The sequence below is a fragment of the Chiloscyllium punctatum genome, chromosome 1 (genome assembly GCF_047496795.1).
Source record: "Chiloscyllium punctatum isolate Juve2018m chromosome 1, sChiPun1.3, whole genome shotgun sequence".
Lineage (NCBI taxonomy): Eukaryota > Metazoa > Chordata > Chondrichthyes > Orectolobiformes > Hemiscylliidae > Chiloscyllium > Chiloscyllium punctatum.
The window spans coordinates 45,679,365-45,697,119 of record NC_092739.1 but is presented as its reverse complement, the minus strand read 5'-3'; the positions used below and the strand labels follow the sequence as shown (position 1 = coordinate 45,697,119).

The 17,755-nt window shown below is 40.4% G+C and overlaps 1 protein-coding gene across 1 annotated transcript in view; it reads left to right on the top strand.

Moving 5' to 3' along the window:
- The first annotated feature begins 3,290 nt into the window (after window positions 1-3,290).
- The window catches only part of wdr1 (WD repeat domain 1), a 57,848-nt gene continuing 43,383 nt past the window's right edge, over window positions 3,291-17,755 (top strand). Inside the window, exons 1-4 of the mRNA XM_072554562.1 lie at window positions 3,291-3,586; window positions 9,466-9,587; window positions 9,675-9,765; window positions 13,929-14,076. Coding sequence (XP_072410663.1) covers window positions 3,571-3,586; window positions 9,466-9,587; window positions 9,675-9,765; window positions 13,929-14,076 — 377 coding nt within the window. The 5' untranslated portion in view covers window positions 3,291-3,570. The remainder of the gene's footprint in view (window positions 3,587-9,465; window positions 9,588-9,674; window positions 9,766-13,928; window positions 14,077-17,755) is intronic.

The window sequence follows — 17,755 nt, the reverse complement described above, 5'->3', positions numbered from 1 at the left end:
TTCCGTGTGGAGTTTGCATATTCTCCCTGTCTCTAAGCAGGCTTCCTCTGGATGCGCTGGCTTCCTTCCACAATCCAAAGATGTGCAGGTTAGGTGAATTGGCCATGCTAAATTGCCCATAGGGTTAGGTGCATTAGTCAGAGGGAAATGGTTTTGGGTGGCTTACTCTTCGGAGGGCTGAAGGGCCTGTTTCCACGCTATATGGAATCTAATCTAGTCCTGAATTCACAATGTGTAATCAGATCAGTTTCTGAGAACAATGTGTTCTGAAACCAACCAGGGAAGAGGCTATTTCAGGCCTGATGTGTAATGGAATAGGATTGATCAATTATCTTAACTATACAGGATCCTCCATTCAAGAGTGGTCATAACGAGAGATTTTCACATTTATTTTAAAGATGTAAAACTTGGGTGTGCAATTTGTCTCTTAAACTTAGAAGACAAAGTTGACAATGTATTGACAACACCACCATTAAGTTTCATGTATAGTGTCAATCATCTCATTAAAGGTGTGATATACTTACATGGGAAACAGTTTAGACATATTTCCTTCTATTGATTCCTGGCTGGGATGTTGGTCAAGTGGTCTGCTCTGTCTAGATACTGTGGAATTTCTTGAGACTTGTTTGAGATACATTTTTCCTGGACCATCAAGAATATTCTATCATTATTGTACACAGTGGATAGATTAATGGCAGATATAAAGTGAGGTATTCCCAGTTTCTGACCTGCTCTAGTGACCAAAATATTTATACAACTGCTCCAATTCAATTTCCAGTCAATAGCAATCTCAAGAAGTAGGTGTGGGGTTCCAGCAATAGTGCTGCTGAATATCAAGGGGTGTTGATTAGATGATCTTTTGTTGTAGGTGATCATTGCATGGCAGTTGTGAGGCATGAATATTACTTGCTATTTATTGTATTTTTGGAGGATAAAAGATGCATGTCTGACCAGGAACTAGGGGCCACAATTTGAGAATAAAGTCTCTTTCATTTAAGACAAAAAAGGAAAAACACCTTCTTTCATATTTCTAAATTGTCTGTGGCAGAGAGCATTAAAGACTGAGTTGGTCAGATTTTTTTTAAACTATAAGAGAGTTAAGGGATGTGGAGGCAGGCAAGAATTAAGGCCACCATCAGATCAACTGTGATCTTATTAAATAGTAAAGCAAAATTGAGGGGCTTATTATTTTCATTCTTCCCTAGGATTGGAGGGTGGAAACCATTGACAGTTTCAGTCAAAACTACATTAATCTGAAGTTGAGTCCGGTGAGTGCAAGAGGAGAAAAGGTCGGTTTCATAAAACAGGTGAACTTGGAGTCGCATAGGAGATGAAAGATAAGGCACAGTGATGAGGGATAAAAACAGAAAATGCTGGAGATACTCAAGCTTGTCTAGCTGCATCTGTGGAGAGAAACAGAGTTTTAAGTTCAAATATGACTCTTCTTCACAGTGATGAGGGATTGGAGGAGTGTCTTCATAAAAGGAAATGCTAGCCAGTTGAATTGAGGTGAAAGGTAAAAGTTGAGGCAGCATGATACCATGTAGTGAGGCAAGGAAATCTATAAATGTTGTGCCTGATGTTGGTATAAATAGAGAAGGATTTTGAGGAAGAATGTATCTGTTTGTTCTTCATCCACAGGATACTCTTGAAGGAACAGAAGTATTTATTTGTGACAAGGGGAGTATTGTAATACTTGGATATTGACCAAAGAAAAGTGGCAGTGAATAACTAGACCAAATGTTGACCAGATCTATACAAGTCTCTGCTCCTGGGAGTTAATGTGAGATAGGAGTTGTACTGAGGAATAAAAGGGGTTGAAGACTATTTGGCAAGGTTGATGGCAAAAACAGGAAAGCAGGAAATGATGAAAATCACAGGAAATCATAAATAAATTAGCAATACTTTTGGGGTCAGGAGGTCTATGAATACTTGTCCCATTCTTGCCCACACTCCCAACACACACACACTCTGCCTAGTCTCAGTATAGCACGTTTGGCTTAAGTCAATGGAATAAAAGCTGCTACCCAACTGACTGTAAGCTCTTGCCATTGGTCCAATTGCCTCATCTCTCCCTCTCTACCCCAGATCTGAATTGAACCTCAGGAAAAGATAATAACAAAAGAAAATTCTTGGCATCCTGGCACCTTTAATGGTCTGAGAAACTCAAATGCATTCACTCAAATACTCCAGCTCATCCACATCTACTTCCAGTCTGTGGAGCAGGAATTGCACTCGCTTATCTGCAGCTAAAACCCTGATCCCTATTTTTGTAACCTTCAGATTCAAATGGTTTAATACTTTCCTGTCATATCTTCAAAAACCTGATCCCATCCAAACCTCTACTGACTGTATCCTAATTTGCACCAAATCCCATTTATTCAACGCCTATCTGAAAATCGCCATGGATTTCAATCCAAAGTGCTGGATTTTCACCCTCTACGTTAAATCGCTTTTTAAGCTTTACTCCTTCCTCATCTACAGTCTTCTGCGCCATTAGCCCCCGTGAACGCTTCACTTCGGTGTAAACTCCAACTCTCTTTGCCCCTCCTTGCGCGGCCGTGCCTCCAATGATCACCCCTCAAACTCAGGAACGGGCCACGTCACCCTCAACACCACTCTCGCCTTTAACACATAAAATAACCCTAAAACTCGGAGAATGCTGGAGAAACTCAGCAGCATCTGCGAAGAGAGAAACTGAGTGAATGTTTCGAGTCCTGTTTGTGGCTCTTATGTTACAGATTTCCAACATCCGCAGTATTTTATTTTGGGTTTTTACATCCGTTCAAAAAAAAACAAACCTAAAACCTTTCACGAAGCAATTGTGGCCCGAGGTGGCCTGGGTGTGGAGGAGTGGCACTAAACTACTCCTCCTGACTCGAGTCCAAGTTCTGAAGGAGGTCCGCACTTTGCAGAGAAATTCTATTCCATAAAAGGCAAATTGAAGAAACTCTCGGGAGCGGGCTATGGTATCGTGGGTGGAGAGACAGAGACAGACAGACAGACAGAGAGAGAGAGAGAGAGAGAGAGCACGATTCCTTCCGCATTCCTCCTGAGACCTGCTTTGGTGTGGGTGGGGAATGCTGCAGAAAGGGCGCTGCACCCTTTGCAAACCCCATACACCACACACCCCCCCTCCCCCGCGCCTGGCCGTGCACGAGCTGCCCGCTCCCCCCTCTTCCCCTCCCCCCTCTTCCCCTCCCCAGGCGCGCGTGCTCCCGGGGGCGTGGGAAAGCGCGGCCGCGGCTGCAATGCGCGCTGGCGTCAGGCGGCGGAGGAGGCGCTGGTTTGTGCTCGGGCTCAGAGCGGCGGCCGCTTGAGCGGCTTTGACTATATTTGGTCAAAGTGAGTGAGGGAGGGAGCGAGCGTGCGCCTGTTTCCGGGTTGCTGTGCCTCCACCCTGTCTGTGAATCCTGCAGGCAGGCAAGCTACAGAGAGAGCCGGAGCTGTGTCCGGACCAGGTTTATATATCTTTGGGGAGGGGAGTTTGGTTGAGTGCCCCTGTGTACACCAGCGCCAGGTCTGTCTATCTATCCGTCCGCCTGTGTGCGTGCAGCTCAGCGAGCGGAGATGCCTTACGAACTGGGTAAGTGTTTTTGCAGGGCGGGTACGAACCGGCCCCGGGGCTTCCTCTTCCTCCCTGTAACAGTGGCTCTGCTACTCAGAGCCTTGAGGTGGCAGCGAGCGGGGCACCGGGGGCTGACCTCAGCCCGTATGTCAGGGCTGGGCCTGGGGTTCCCATGGGAGAGAAGTAAACGTGAAGATGGAGCCTCGCTCATTCCCTTTCTCGCCCCACGCCCTTCCTCCCTCCCTCTGCCCTTCCTTTTTTTTTTGTAGAATTTACCTATCTCCTAGATATGTTCAAACTTGATAGTATGTTTCAGTCGCCTGTAGGGTTTCTGCTAGTTCGAGAGGAACTAAACGGAAAGGGCGGATCTTTTCGATTGGTCAGCAAATTCAATAAACTGGGATTAGGGAGTTAACAAGTGTCTTTCTCTCTTCCAATTATACGTATGTATTGAATCTGTTTGGCAACCTGAAATATATTCGAAAGGCGCATCTCCCGAGAATAATTGCGTATTTAAGTGATATATTCAACAGAATTTGAGATCGCTTCTCATCTCCTCGCGGATTAAAGTTCATGCAATGGAGCCTGCTACCTTTTTATTATAGACGTGCCTTGCTGAGAAATTTTTTTTAGTAGAAGTGCACTTGTCCAGTAAAATGTTTCGACAATCAAATTCAGGAACTGTTCATTTGAGTAAAACTATCCCAGAAAATGTTTCGAACTGTTGAATCATGTTTCCTTTTGCTTATAGTGTTAATTTGTACTCATTCCTTCTGTTGTTTCTATTTGTGTTTACTGTTCGACTCCAAATTAGCATTTCTAATCGTATAGATAACTTGTCACATGCACTAACATGCCCTGTTGCAATTTTAGTCAGGAATGGGAATATTACAGACAGGACTTGCCTTAATTAGATGCCTGTCTAGATATTGTAAATACTTGTCTCAAAGTAAAAAGCAATGTAATGCCTACTTTTTTGGCACACATGCTGTCAGTAATAATTTTACTTTGATAATTGATACATTAATTGTAAAGTTACATTAAACTTTAATCACATCAACCAATTTAATCTCTTCACCCTATTCCACAATTGAGTGAAATTGTGAACAAAACAGTAACTGCTGGAAAAGCTCATCATGTTTGGCAGCTTTTGTGAGGAGAAATTAGAGTTAATATTTCAGATCTGGTGACCCTTCCTGAGAACCAGCTGAAAAAGGGTCACTGGGCCCAAACTCTGATTAACTCTGATTTTTCTTCACAGATGCTTCCAGACCTGCTGAGCTTTTCCAGCAGCTTCTGCTTTCGATTTACAGCGTCTGCAGTCTTTTTGGTTTTTGAGTGAAATTGTGATTTGTTTCTTTCCTTATTCTTGAACTTGTAACTTGACATCCCCAATGCCACCATCGCAGTCTATAGATTCAAGAAGGCAGCCACCAACTCTAACTGGAGAAAGGGAAGCATATGTTGTCTTAAGAGTAATCCACTTTTTTTTTAAATGTTAATTTAGCTGACAGCAAACTATTTATTGTGGATGTTCTACAACTTCAATTCAACTGCATTGCAACTGTAACTTGTTAGGAAATGTCACTGCTTTTTTTTTCTAATCACATCAAAATGGACTGAATTTACTATGTGTTACTGTCTTCCAAACTGGAATGTTTTATTCTCCGGTTTACTGTTGAATATTTGTTCTGTAAGTAAATTTTATTGTTGGTGTGTGCACGTTTAAAGTTGTTTGCTTTTAAAAATAAGAAATCTTAATGTGTACCTCTGTTCACCACTAGCCAAAACCTAGCCAATGTTCTTTCTAGTTTTGTATCCTTTAACTATTAGTATATCTGTGTCATTTAGGCACTTAATAGTCTCTGATTTTCAAGTTTAAATCACTACTGAAATAATTGATCTTCAATTCTCACATTTCCTTACACTTTGCTTTCAAATTCAGTAACTAGTCTACAAGTTTATGAATGGAAACTAATCTGTAATAGCCCAACAGGAACACAGTCTCAGCTTAAAGCTCATTGGATGCGTAAGATCCCGGAGGTTCATTTTTAAAAGATATTTTAGAAACAATTTCTGCAAAGGGGATCTAACTAACATAATACTGCATTTGTGCTCAAATGCTACAAACCATCCACATTATGTAACTGCTGCAGTTACAGTGCTATCCTTGCAGTACACAAATCGTATTTGCTCTCAATACTTTACAAATGATTGGAACTGTGGACTGACAAATCTATGGCTCCAGATGGTTTTTGTTTTGAGTTTTGTAAAAAGTGGCCAGTGAGAAAGTTGATTGTTGGTATTAATTTTCCAAAATTTCCAAAATTCATGGATGGTTACATGAAGTTGGAAAGTAGCAAATGTAACACCTCTTAATCAAAAAGGAGGGGGACAGAAAGCAGGAATCTACAGGCTGGTTAGTTTAACTTTTGTTATAGTGAATATAAACTCCTAATAAAGAAATTATAGCAGTGCTGTTGGAAAAGTAGGCAGAGTAATAATGTTCAACCGATGCATTGCAGATGTTTGAGGTAACAACTTGTTCTGTGGACAAAGCAGAACTACTGGATATGTTGAACGTAGGTTTCCAGAATGATGTGACACCTTGAGAAATGCAAAGGTTCTTGTGGGAAGTGAAAGTTAATGGTATATATGATAGATATGCTGGCAAATGGAAAACAGAAGGCATAATTGGGTCATTTCTAAATAGCAAGATGTAATGATTTCTCTGCTACAGGGATCAGTGATGAGGCTTAAGCTTTTTGTAATTTGTAGGAATGATTTGGATGAAAGGATTGGAAGTATGGTTGCTAAATTTGCTGATGACACAATGTTTCAGTAGGAAGAATGAAAAAGAAAAATTATCTAATGGAGAGATTCCAGAGCTCTGATGGAAAATGATTTGGGTGACCTCATGCATGTATTATAGAGGATTGATATGCTGGTACAGTGAGTGGTTAGGAAAGCTAATAGAATTTTATTGTTGCCATTAGAAATTGATACAGATATACGGAGGCTGTTTCAGGTACATGTTAATAGGCCACATAATGAGCATTGTGTACATTATTGATGGAAGTATGTAATTGCATTAGAGACAGTTAAGAGGTACATGGAAAGGTGAGTCAGGCTAGGCTTGTGTCTCCTGGAACTTAGAGTAAGAGATGACTCCGTTGAAAGGTCTTGAGGAGCCTTGTCAGGGTGTATGTGCAAAGGAGCTTTCCCTCTGTGGGCGAATCTAGAACTAGAAGTCACCTTTTGAAAAACAAGGATTGTCTTTTCTCTTGTTAAAACTTTGGAACACTGCTTCCACTGCCTTTTTGAGGGAGAGTCTTTAAATATTTTGAAAGTAGAGGTAGATTTATGATAAGGGGATGAAAATTTATTGGGTGAGCAGGAATCAGATCCACCATGGTCTCACTACATGACATGGGCACAAGGATTGTACTTATTTGTATGTTCATATTTGATGAAATAATACCAACACACCAATGGGGCATGAGTGTCAGTTACTTCAGTAGTTTGGATGGCTGGTTTGTGATGCAATGATGACAACAGTATGGGTTCAATTTCCACATTCACTGAGGTGACCATAAAGCGCTCTCCTTCTCAGCTTCTCCCTTTGCTTGAGTGTTATAACCATCATCAGTTTTCACTCAGAGCAGCCCCAAGAGCTAGTAGGACTATGGCAACTTTATCTTTAGTCATCTTGCATTATTCTGCTTTTAATGGGATAATAACCAAACTTCCATCATGTGTTTTGAAAATTGCAAACTTCCCTTCAACAATAAAGCCAATTTTGGAAGTATGTACACATTTAACCATCAGAGGCCTTTCCACTTTATGGGGATTGATGTTACAGGTATGTTACATGAATATTTTTGGTTTTACTTCTTAAAAAGACTTGTGTATGGTATCCTATATGATTTAAGAATGTCCCAAAGTGCTTTATAACCAATTACATGAATTTGAAGTAAATTCACTAATACAGTAAGTGAAGCCACTAATTTGAACACAGGACCTCAAATATAGTGACAGATAAATAGAAAATAGGAGCAAGAGTAGGCCATTTGACCCTTGGAGCCTACTCTGGTATTTGTTCAATATGATTATGGTTGATCATCCAATTCAGTGCACTGTTGCTGCTTTTACCCCATACCATTTGATCCTTATGGTCCTAAGAACTATATCTAGCTCCTTGAAAGGGTGGAAGAAATGATCACATCGTCTGCATTTAGCATGAAGCTATGTGATCTTTTACATTCATCTAAAAAGGAGGTGGCACCTCAGTTCAACATCTCTGAAAGCTATTAACTTTGGCACTGTAGTATACTCTTCTAGGCTGAAATGTCTGTGTAGCTTAAATGTTCAAGTTTTTGGAACAGACCCTGATCCCACAAACTTTTCAGTGAAGGACTGCAAGTACTATCACTGAACCACAGCTGATCAGCCACTTGAGGAAAATGAGGTTGCGTAACTTGAACACTCAAGTTCAAAGTGGAATTGGGAAGCATGGCTTGTATATAGATAGTGACTTATATCCGTTACAGGGCTTGGTGCACAATGCATGAATTTTTCATGAAGCCAGAAAGCTGTTATTATCTAGAATTTCTTAAATTGCTGCTAGATTAATTACCTTTTTTTGTGATTTTGGCTGGAAGGTGAAAATTGCCAACGACATCAGGCAAACAGCCACCTTCAAGTAGATTTTTAAGATGCACATGGGACTTTTTGTCTGGAGTATGCTACCTGTGACCACATACCCATGTGGTTATTTAATGAATGATAATGAGATCAAGCCCAAATGTTTGGAGGCTGAGAAGATTGTCATATCAGCCACACTGATGCAGGTCAACAGTTTTTCCTAAAATTAATGCTGTTCTCATATAATAAGGCTGAACACACAGGATAAAATACTTCCCTGTTTATATAGGTGAATAGGTTGATTACTTATGATTTTTCTTCTCACCCAAACTTGGAGTCATAAAGATGTACAGCATGGAAACAGATCCTTCAGTCCAACAGATCCATGCCAACCACATATCCTAAATTAATCGTCCCATTTGCCTGCACTTGGTCCATATCCCTCTTTAACCCTTCCTATTCACGTACCCAAACAATGCATTTTAAATGTTGTAATTGTACCAGCTCATTCCATACATGCACCACCCTCTGCATGAAAACATTGCTCCTTAGGTCCCTTTTATATCTTTTCTCCCTCTAGTTCTGGACTTGCCCCAACCCAGAGGAAAAAACCTTGTCTATTTACCCTGTCCATGCCCCCCATGATTTTATAAATCTCTAAGGTCACCGTCAGCCTCCCTATAGCTCAAACCCTCCAACTCTGGCAACATCCTTGTAAATCTTTTCCAAACCCTATCAAGTTTTACAATATCATTTCTATAGGAGGGAAACCAGAATTGCACACAATATTTCAAAAGCAGCCTAACCAATGTCCTGTACAGCAGCAATATGACCTCCCAACTGCAATACTCTATGCTCTGTCCAATAGAGGAAAGTATACTTAACACCACCTTCACTATCCTATCTACCTGTGACTCTACTTTCAAGGAACTATGAACCTGCATTCCAAGATCTCTGTTCAGCAGCACTCCTCAAGACCTTACCATTAGGTGTATAAGTCCTGGCCTGATTTACCTTACCAAAATGCAGCACCTCACGTTTATCTAGTTCTAACAAGCTTTTTTTTTGCAGTTTGAAGACTGTTACATCTTGGGGAATAAATGAAGAACATTATTTCCCACTATTTCTGTCTGCCAAATGTTTTATATTAAAATTGAGCTTCTAATCTTAGCATTTCAGGTATAGTAAAGGACAGTCTTGCATGAACTTTAAAGTATTGCATCTGTCTCAGTCCTTTTCTTCTTTCTCAACAGCCAAAGTGTTTGCTTGCCTTCCTCAAGTGGAAAGAGGTGTTTCAAAGGTCCTTGGAGGTGATCCAAAAGGAATCAACTTTCTTTATACCAACAACAAAAGCGTCATCATAAGGAACATTGATGTAATTGTTTTTTTGCTTGTTTAATTTTCAGATATTTGCATATCTTTAAAAATTCAGAATGTCTTAAATGTTTTTGTCTTGTTTCAGCGTCCAGAAATTGCTGATATTTACACTGAGCATGCTCATCAAGTTCACGTTGCCCAGTATGCACCTAGTGGGTATTACATTGCCTCAGGAGGTATGTCAGTTGGACAACATTCAAAACTGTGATTGCATTAACCATTGTGTGCTCCATGCAATGATTTCTTTCAGGCATGGTATTTGGAAAGTTTACCATTTCTGTAGACGTTCAGTCCATTTGTAAAAATTATGGCGTTTTTAATGTTGAAGCTAGCCAAGGTGATTCTTTGAGCAAAAAGAACATTTCATAATTAACCAAAATAATTTTGAGATACAATTAACATCCCATTTTTCCTTGATTCCGCATGATAGATATGTTAACCATTGTTTGAAATAGGCTGGTATGTTTGTAGTTACTGTCTCACTCTTTTGTGTGGAGTAATGTATTGCAGCGAAACAAAAGTCTGACAACATTTATATAATAATTGTATAATTTAATTTTTGAATAAGTTGTTTGTAGCATAGAGGTTTTGTTTTCTGAAGTGAATTTTTGTAATTTGGAAATGAAATTGCTACGTTATATGGCAGAGTCCCATTGTAGCGCTGCAGTACTGAGTCATAGAGTCACACAGCACGGAAACAGACCCTTTGGTCCAACCAGTCCGTGCCAAACATAATCGCAAACTAAACTAGTCCCACCTTCATGTTCTGGGCCCATGTCCCTCTAAACCTTACCTATTAGTGTATCTATCCAAATGTCTTACATGTAAGTATACCCTCATCCACCACTTCCTGAGAAAGTTCATTCCACACATGAACCACTCTGTGTTTTTTAAAAAAAACTTTCCTCCAGTCTTTTTAAATCTCTCCTCTCACCTTAAAAATGTGCCTCTTAGTTTTGAAATTTTCCCATTGGAGGCAAAAGTAATTACCATTAACTCTATCTATACCGTATTATTTTGTAAACTTCTATCAAGTTGCCTCTCCATCTCCACCACTCCTGGGAAAATGTTCCAGCCTATCCAGCCTTTATAGCTCAAATCTTCCATGCCTGGTAATCCTCATAAATATTTTCTGAACTCTCTTCAGCTTGATCATATCCTTCCTATATCTGGGTGACCAGACTGGACGCAGTATTCCAGAAGCGGCCTCAACAATGTCCTGTACAAGCTCAACGTGACTTCCCAACTTCTATACTCCAAAAAGATTGAGCAATGAAGGCAAGCGTGCCAAATGCCTTTTTAACCACCCTCCCTCTCTATATATGATGCAAACTTCAAAGATTTATGTACCTGCACCCTAGGTTCCCGTTCTACAACACTGCCCAAGTTTTCTTTATTTTATCCCTCCTTTTAGTTTCTCCTCAGTCATCTACGCTTCATGTATTGCATTGATGAGCAATAGTACTGTACTGGGTCAATATTAAAAAATGGCTCTTCAGCTCAGTGGGAATAGTGCTAAATGATCTTGAAATCAACTCTTTTCCTCTCAAGCATTAAAATCCAAGTAAAATCTTGAACTATTTTACGTCTTTATAAAATGCATGTCCATACTTGCTGTGTCAATTTTTTTAAAAAGTCATTAGATCACTGAGTAACTAGCAGAATTGCTGTTGTGCTTTGCTTGTGAATGGTGTGCTAGTCAAGCAGGCTATTTTCTCCTGACTGGGATTTGAGTGAGTTACAACTGCAATCATCGAGACAAGTGGAGAGAATTCCACCAAACTATTGACTTGTAAGTTGTGGATTAGCTTTGGGGAGATGGGAGGTATGTTACTTGCCACACAATCCCCCGCCCCCCCCCCGCCGCATCTGTACATGTGATATTTAAAAGATAGTAGTGGATTCAATGATGGTGGTGTAATCGGATACCATGGGGAGATGATTTGATGGTCATTATCTGACACTTACGTGGAGCAAATGTTATTTGCCCTGGGATCTAATGTCACTGTAACAGTATTTCAAAGACTTGTTAATGCTCTGACATGGGTTCAAATCTCACCATGGCAGCTGGTGGAATTTAAATTCAATTAGTAAATCTAGCAAAATGAGCTAGTCTCATTAATAATTAATGCGGAAATTACCATTGTTGTAAAAACCCAACTGGTTTATTAATGTTCTTTTAGAGAAAAATCTGCCAGTCTTGTCTGCTCATACCTATATGTGACTCTAGACCAATATGGTTGACTCTTAGCTACACCCCAGCAAGCTCATCCATTGGGAATGAACACCAAATGCCTTTCTGGAAATGCCCACTCCTTAATAGGAAAGGATAAAAAAGAACGGTCTTGGGAGCTTGTACGCTTCAGTATCTGAGGACCACCAAATTGTAGTAAACATCGTGCAGTCAACTAATCCCTAATTCTAACCTTTTTATGGCGCAAAGGTCATTGAAAGAGATGGTTTGGCCTAGGACATTACCCTGAGGAATGCCTGCAGTAATGTCCTAAGACTGAGATGATTGGCCTTGAGTAACCACAGTCATTTTTTTGTATCAGAGGCTATGACTTCAATGAATGTACCTTTTTCCTCCATATTCAATTTGGCTAGGACTTCTTAATGTCACATGAAGTGCTGATCAATTACTGGAATGTGGTCAGATCCCATGTCCTTTGCAGTAACAGAGCTTTCAGTTGTTTCTTGATGTTGCATAAGAGTGAACTAAATTGGTTGAAGACTGGACATCTCTGGAGGAGGCCAAGATGGATCATCCATTCAATACTTGTTGAAAATATTTACCAGTGCTTTGGCATTGTTTCTTGCTTACATGTTGGGCTTTTTAATCATTGAGGATGGAGAGATTTTTGGAACATGTTTGTTCAATTAGTTTTAATTGTCTACCACTATTCATGGGATGGATCAAGTGTCGAATAATGATTCTACTGTTTGGGATTCACTTACTCCTGTGAGCTCTCAACATTTTCACCCTTTTTAGGTGATATTGGTGCTGGTCATGGTAATTCAATTAAATTTATTAATCATTCTGCCAGCGACTATGGTGGGATTTGAGCCCCTTGGTTACTTTACCACACATTAGCTCTATGTCTCCCCCGAAGTACAGATGACCATGATTTAAAAGAAGAGCAAAGTAAATGCCAGAGACACTATTGGAGCAATAGTTTTGGATGTAAAAGAAATCTTGAATTGGTTTAGTTTAGGAAGGAAATCCATGAGCTCTATGCAGCTAGAAGCTCCAAAGATTATGTGACCATAAATAATGAAGGCATGAATCTAACATTATTTCCCATCAGCAGACAATCAGCATGTGTGGAAAGTAGCAGAGAGCCTTTTCATTAGAATTGATGAAAGAATTTATATTGGGGTCCCAACTATCACTTTTTATTAATGACATAATGTGAATTACTGCAATACAAATGGTTTTGTGACCTCTATTAGAAGCCAGTATTAGTAGATTAAATGGGCAAAAGTGTGGCAAATTGATACCATTGTCAATAAATGCCACCTGTTAGATTGAAAATTAATAACGTTGGGTGCTTTCTAAATGTGAAAAAATAAAAATTGTTGCAAGACAATGGATGGCACGGTGGTTCAGTGGTTAGCACTGCTGCCTCACAGCGCTAGGGACCTGGGTTCAATTCCCACCTCTGGCAACTGTTTGTGGAGATTGTACATTCTCCCCGTGCCTGCGTGGGTTTCCTCAGGGTGGTCCAGTTTCCTCCCACAGTCCAAAGATGTGCAGGTTAGGTGAATTGGCCATGCTAAATTGCCCATAGTGTTAGGTGCAGAGGTAAATGTAGGGGAATGGGTCTGTGTGGTTGATCTTTGGAGGGTGTCAGTGTGGACTTGTTGGGCTGAAGGGCCTGTTTCCACACTGTAGGAAATCTAATAACAATGATTCCCAAACCCTTTTCTGATGTGACCGCATTTTCATGCCTTGGATTTTGAGAGATCTGACTAGGAATTTGGTGAGGGATTATTAAAGTTATTGAATGGAGGAAGGGTTTCTCCCTCCCACTTTTTCGTCTACCACCTTCTGATTACTCCTTCCATTCCTCCACCACCAGCTTCAGTGCTTGCGACCCCAAAAACTCATCATGTGAACCCTCTAGCACTTGAAGAGCCTGTCCGTAGGGAATTTTTGGTCTAGATACATCATTAAAGTTATCATGATCAAGTACTGAAAAAGGAATGCTGGTATTTATAGCCATTAGAATAGTGAAGCAAACTTGTCCTTTAATTTTAAAAAAGTGTCTGGTCTTCTATGCTATGCTTGATTGCTGTATTTACACATCACTTAAAAAATCTTTCTGTATTGTGACAGATGCTTCTGGAAAAATTCGAATTTGGGATACGACCCAAAAAGAACATCTACTGAAGTATGAGTACCAGCCCTTTGCAGGAGCAGTCAAAGATATTTGTTGGTCAGGGGACAGTCAAAAGGTTGCTGCTGTTGGAAGAGGAAAGGAAATGTAAGTCCTCAAATTGTAAATGTTAGAACATGGCCTGTTGCATTCCTTTAAGAATAGAAGGAAGAATCAGAGGTATCTCAAACATACCTAAAAATTTCCAACAGTGCTAGACGGGGTAATTGATAACCAAGGAGGCCGGAACCTGGAGTCACAGTCTAAGGAAATGTTGGCCATTTAGAACGGAGTTGAAAATAAATTTCTTTATTCAGAATGCAGAACCTATATAATTCTCCGCTACAGAAAGTGGCTGAGGTCAAAATGTTGAATGTTTTCAAGGACACATTGATACAGTCGTTGTGGCTAAATGCATCAAAGGGTATAGGAAGAAAATGGGCGCAAGATACTGAGTTGGGTGATGAACAGTGATGATATTGAATCGCAAAACAGATTCAATGGGCTGACTGACCTATGTTTCTGTGTTACTATGTAATCAAACAAATCATGTACTTTTGCTCAATATGTTTACTTTGTGTGTGCTAAATTAGTACTGTTCTTTCGATGGATAACAAATGACTTAACATGTTTTATATACTTAAATAATCTGTATTTACTTCCTAATACACAAAAAAAACTACATCCAAAAGAGTGTAATATCAGTTTTTGGAGAGAGAGAAAGACACTGAACCGGAAACAAAGTTTTTTTTTTAACTTTTTTTTAAGACAAAACCATTTCTCCAATTTCCAGTGTCTTTGCTCATCACCATACCTTGTATATCAATCTGAATATATTTGCATTTGCTGTCAATATTTCAGGTTTGCAGCATCTGCAATTTTTTTTCCCCCTTTTAAGAATTCTTCCTATGTATGGAAGCACTAAATACAAAATTCTATTCGATGCTATCTTCCAGCATTGAAATTACAGTAGGATAGCATATTCCTATTACCAGTAAAACTACAGGTTTCAGTTTGCAGTTTAGGTTAGAGTTGAAGTTATTTATTTGTGATCACAAATTATTCTCAAAAGTTAGCATGGGCAAACATGTTCACATTTTACAGCCTGTACCCTGAAGAGCTACAATCTGTTTTCAAGTAATTAGTGGCTTGAGAACGTTTGAAATTAGCAAGCACATTGTGTTTCTTTGAGATTACTAATCAATATTGTTACTTTGATACTTATCTTCACGAGGTACCACAGAATTTTACTGCTGTCATTGAATTAAACAATGTATCATGGGCAGCAGTTAGCTGTAAATGGATCAAAATTTAGGAACATGTGCATATGGGACAAAAAAAGGAAGTGAATTCTGGATAGACCTATTACTTTGTCGAAAACATTGCATGTAAGCAACAAATTTAAACTAAACTCAACCTGATTAAATGGAAATCCTATCGCTCTACGAGAGTTGCATTCTATAATATTGAATGGTGCTTTTACTATGTACCACAATAGGGCAATAAAGACAGCAGAGTGTTTCTGTAAACAATTATGAAATCTGGATGAAAATGCATTCTGAAGTGTAAATTTAGTGGTGTTCTAGGTTTGGAAATGTAGTTCCCCTTTATCTTGGGGGGAAAAATAGTCACCAATTGATAGTTTTCGTTCTTTATACAGTAGTGCATTAAATAATTTTCTGCTCCTAGTTAAGTGGTTCAGCTTCTGAACCTGAGGTAATTGTCTTTTGAATGTTAAACTTGATGCAGTAGTTGAGAATAATGGTAATTACAGGGCACCCTAAACTTTGTTCTCCAATGTTTTAATGGGAAGTGCATTTCAGCCTTTCACCCAATTTAAAAAGTAACCTTTTGATTTGCCACCATTTTTTTCCATTAAATATTTAGGTACAAAGATTACCTCCCTGGTTGAAAAATTGAATGGTTTGATGAGAGCTATTAATTTTTTTTCCCCCCATATGGGTGATTCCAATTTAATTCTTGTTTCTTCGACATGAATTGCCTTTAACGTGAATGAAGAATTTAGACCGTTATTTGTAGAATGCAAACTTTCCTTACCTGTATTGGCTATGACACCATTCTGGCCCCGTGAGCTGATATGGCATACCTGTTACACGATTTTCTTATAACGTGAGATGGCACAAGAATGGAGCAATTGCATTATATCAGAACCGACTGTATAATTTTAAGTCATGACTGAATTAATGTTATAGCTGTAAATGCATGTCATGATGTAAACATGGTATTACAGTAATGTGGAGGACTTCTATCTTATTGATAGACCAAACAGAATTTTCAGGAATGATACTTTCATGGAATGTGCACTAACTACAGTCTATCTTGTTTTAAAAAAAAAACTAACTTTCACAAAACTTGGGAAAGAAGTATCTTGCTTGGACACTGGTTCATCCATCTTAGAATTTTGTGCAGTGCAGTTTCAGCATGGGAATGAGTGCATTTATTGGTCTCAGTAAAAGGCTTGCCTTTATTTAAGTATAAAATGTCTCTGCCTTAAATATTGCTGTAGTAGGTGTTCATTTCTGACTCTGGATTAGTGGTGCTAGAAAAGCACAGCAGTTCAGGCAGCATCAGAGGAGCAGGAAAATTGATGTTTTGGGCAAAAGCCCTTCATCAGGAATACAGGCAGAGGAGATTAAAGGGTGGAGAAATAAATGAGAGGAGGGTGGGGGTGGGGAGACAGTAGCATAGAGTACAATAGGTGAGTGGGGGATGGGATGAAGGTGATAGGTCAAGGAGGAGAGGGTGGAGTGGATAAGTGGAAAAGAAGATAGGCAGGTAGGACAAGTCATGGGGACAATGCTGAGCTGGAAGTTTGCAACTGGGGTGAGGTGGCGGAAGGGGAAATGAGGAAGCTGTTGAAGTCCGCATTGATGCCCTGGGGTTGAAGTGGTCCAAGACGGAAGATGAAGCGTTCTTCCTCCAGGCGTCTGGTGGTGAGGGAGCAGCGGTGAAGGAGGCCCAGGACCTCCATGTCCTCGGCAGAGTGGGCGGGGGAGTTGAAATGTTGGGCCATAGGACGGTGTGGTTGATTGGTGCGGGTGTCTCGGAGATGTTCCCTAAAGTGCTCTGCGAGGAGGTGTCCAGTCTCCCCAGTGTAGAGGAGACGACAGCGGGAGCAACGGATACAATAAATGATATTGATGGATGTGCAGGTAAAACTTTGGATGTGGAAGGCTCCTTTTAGGGCCTTGGATGGAAGTGAGGGAGGAGGTGTGGGTGCAGGTTTTGCAATTCCTGCGGTGGCAGGGAAAGGTGTCAGGATGGGAGGGTGGGTCGTAGGGGGGCATGGACCTGACCAGGTAGTCACGGAGGGAATGGTCTTTGCGGAAGGTGGAAAAGGGTGAGGAGGGAAATACATCCCTGGTGGTGGGGTCCGTTTGGAGGTGGCAGAAATGTCGGTGGATGATTTAGTTTATGTGAAGGTTGGTAGTGTGGAAGGTGAGCACCAGTGGCGTTCTGTCCTTGGAGGGGTGGGGTCTGAGGGCGGAGGTGCGGGATGTGGATGAGATGTGTTGGAGGGCATCTTTAACCATGTGGGAAGGGAAGTTGCAGTCTCTAAAGAAGGAGGCCGTCTGGTGTGTTCTGTGGTGGAACTGGTCCTCCTGGGTGCAGATGCGGTGGAGGCGGAGGAATTGGGAATAGGGGGTGGCATTTTTGCAGGAAGTTGGGGGGGAAGAGGTTTAATCCAGGTAGCTGTGGGAGTCGGTGGGTTTGTAACAAAAAAAAATGTCGGTCAAGTCAGTCGTCATTAATGGACATGGAGAGG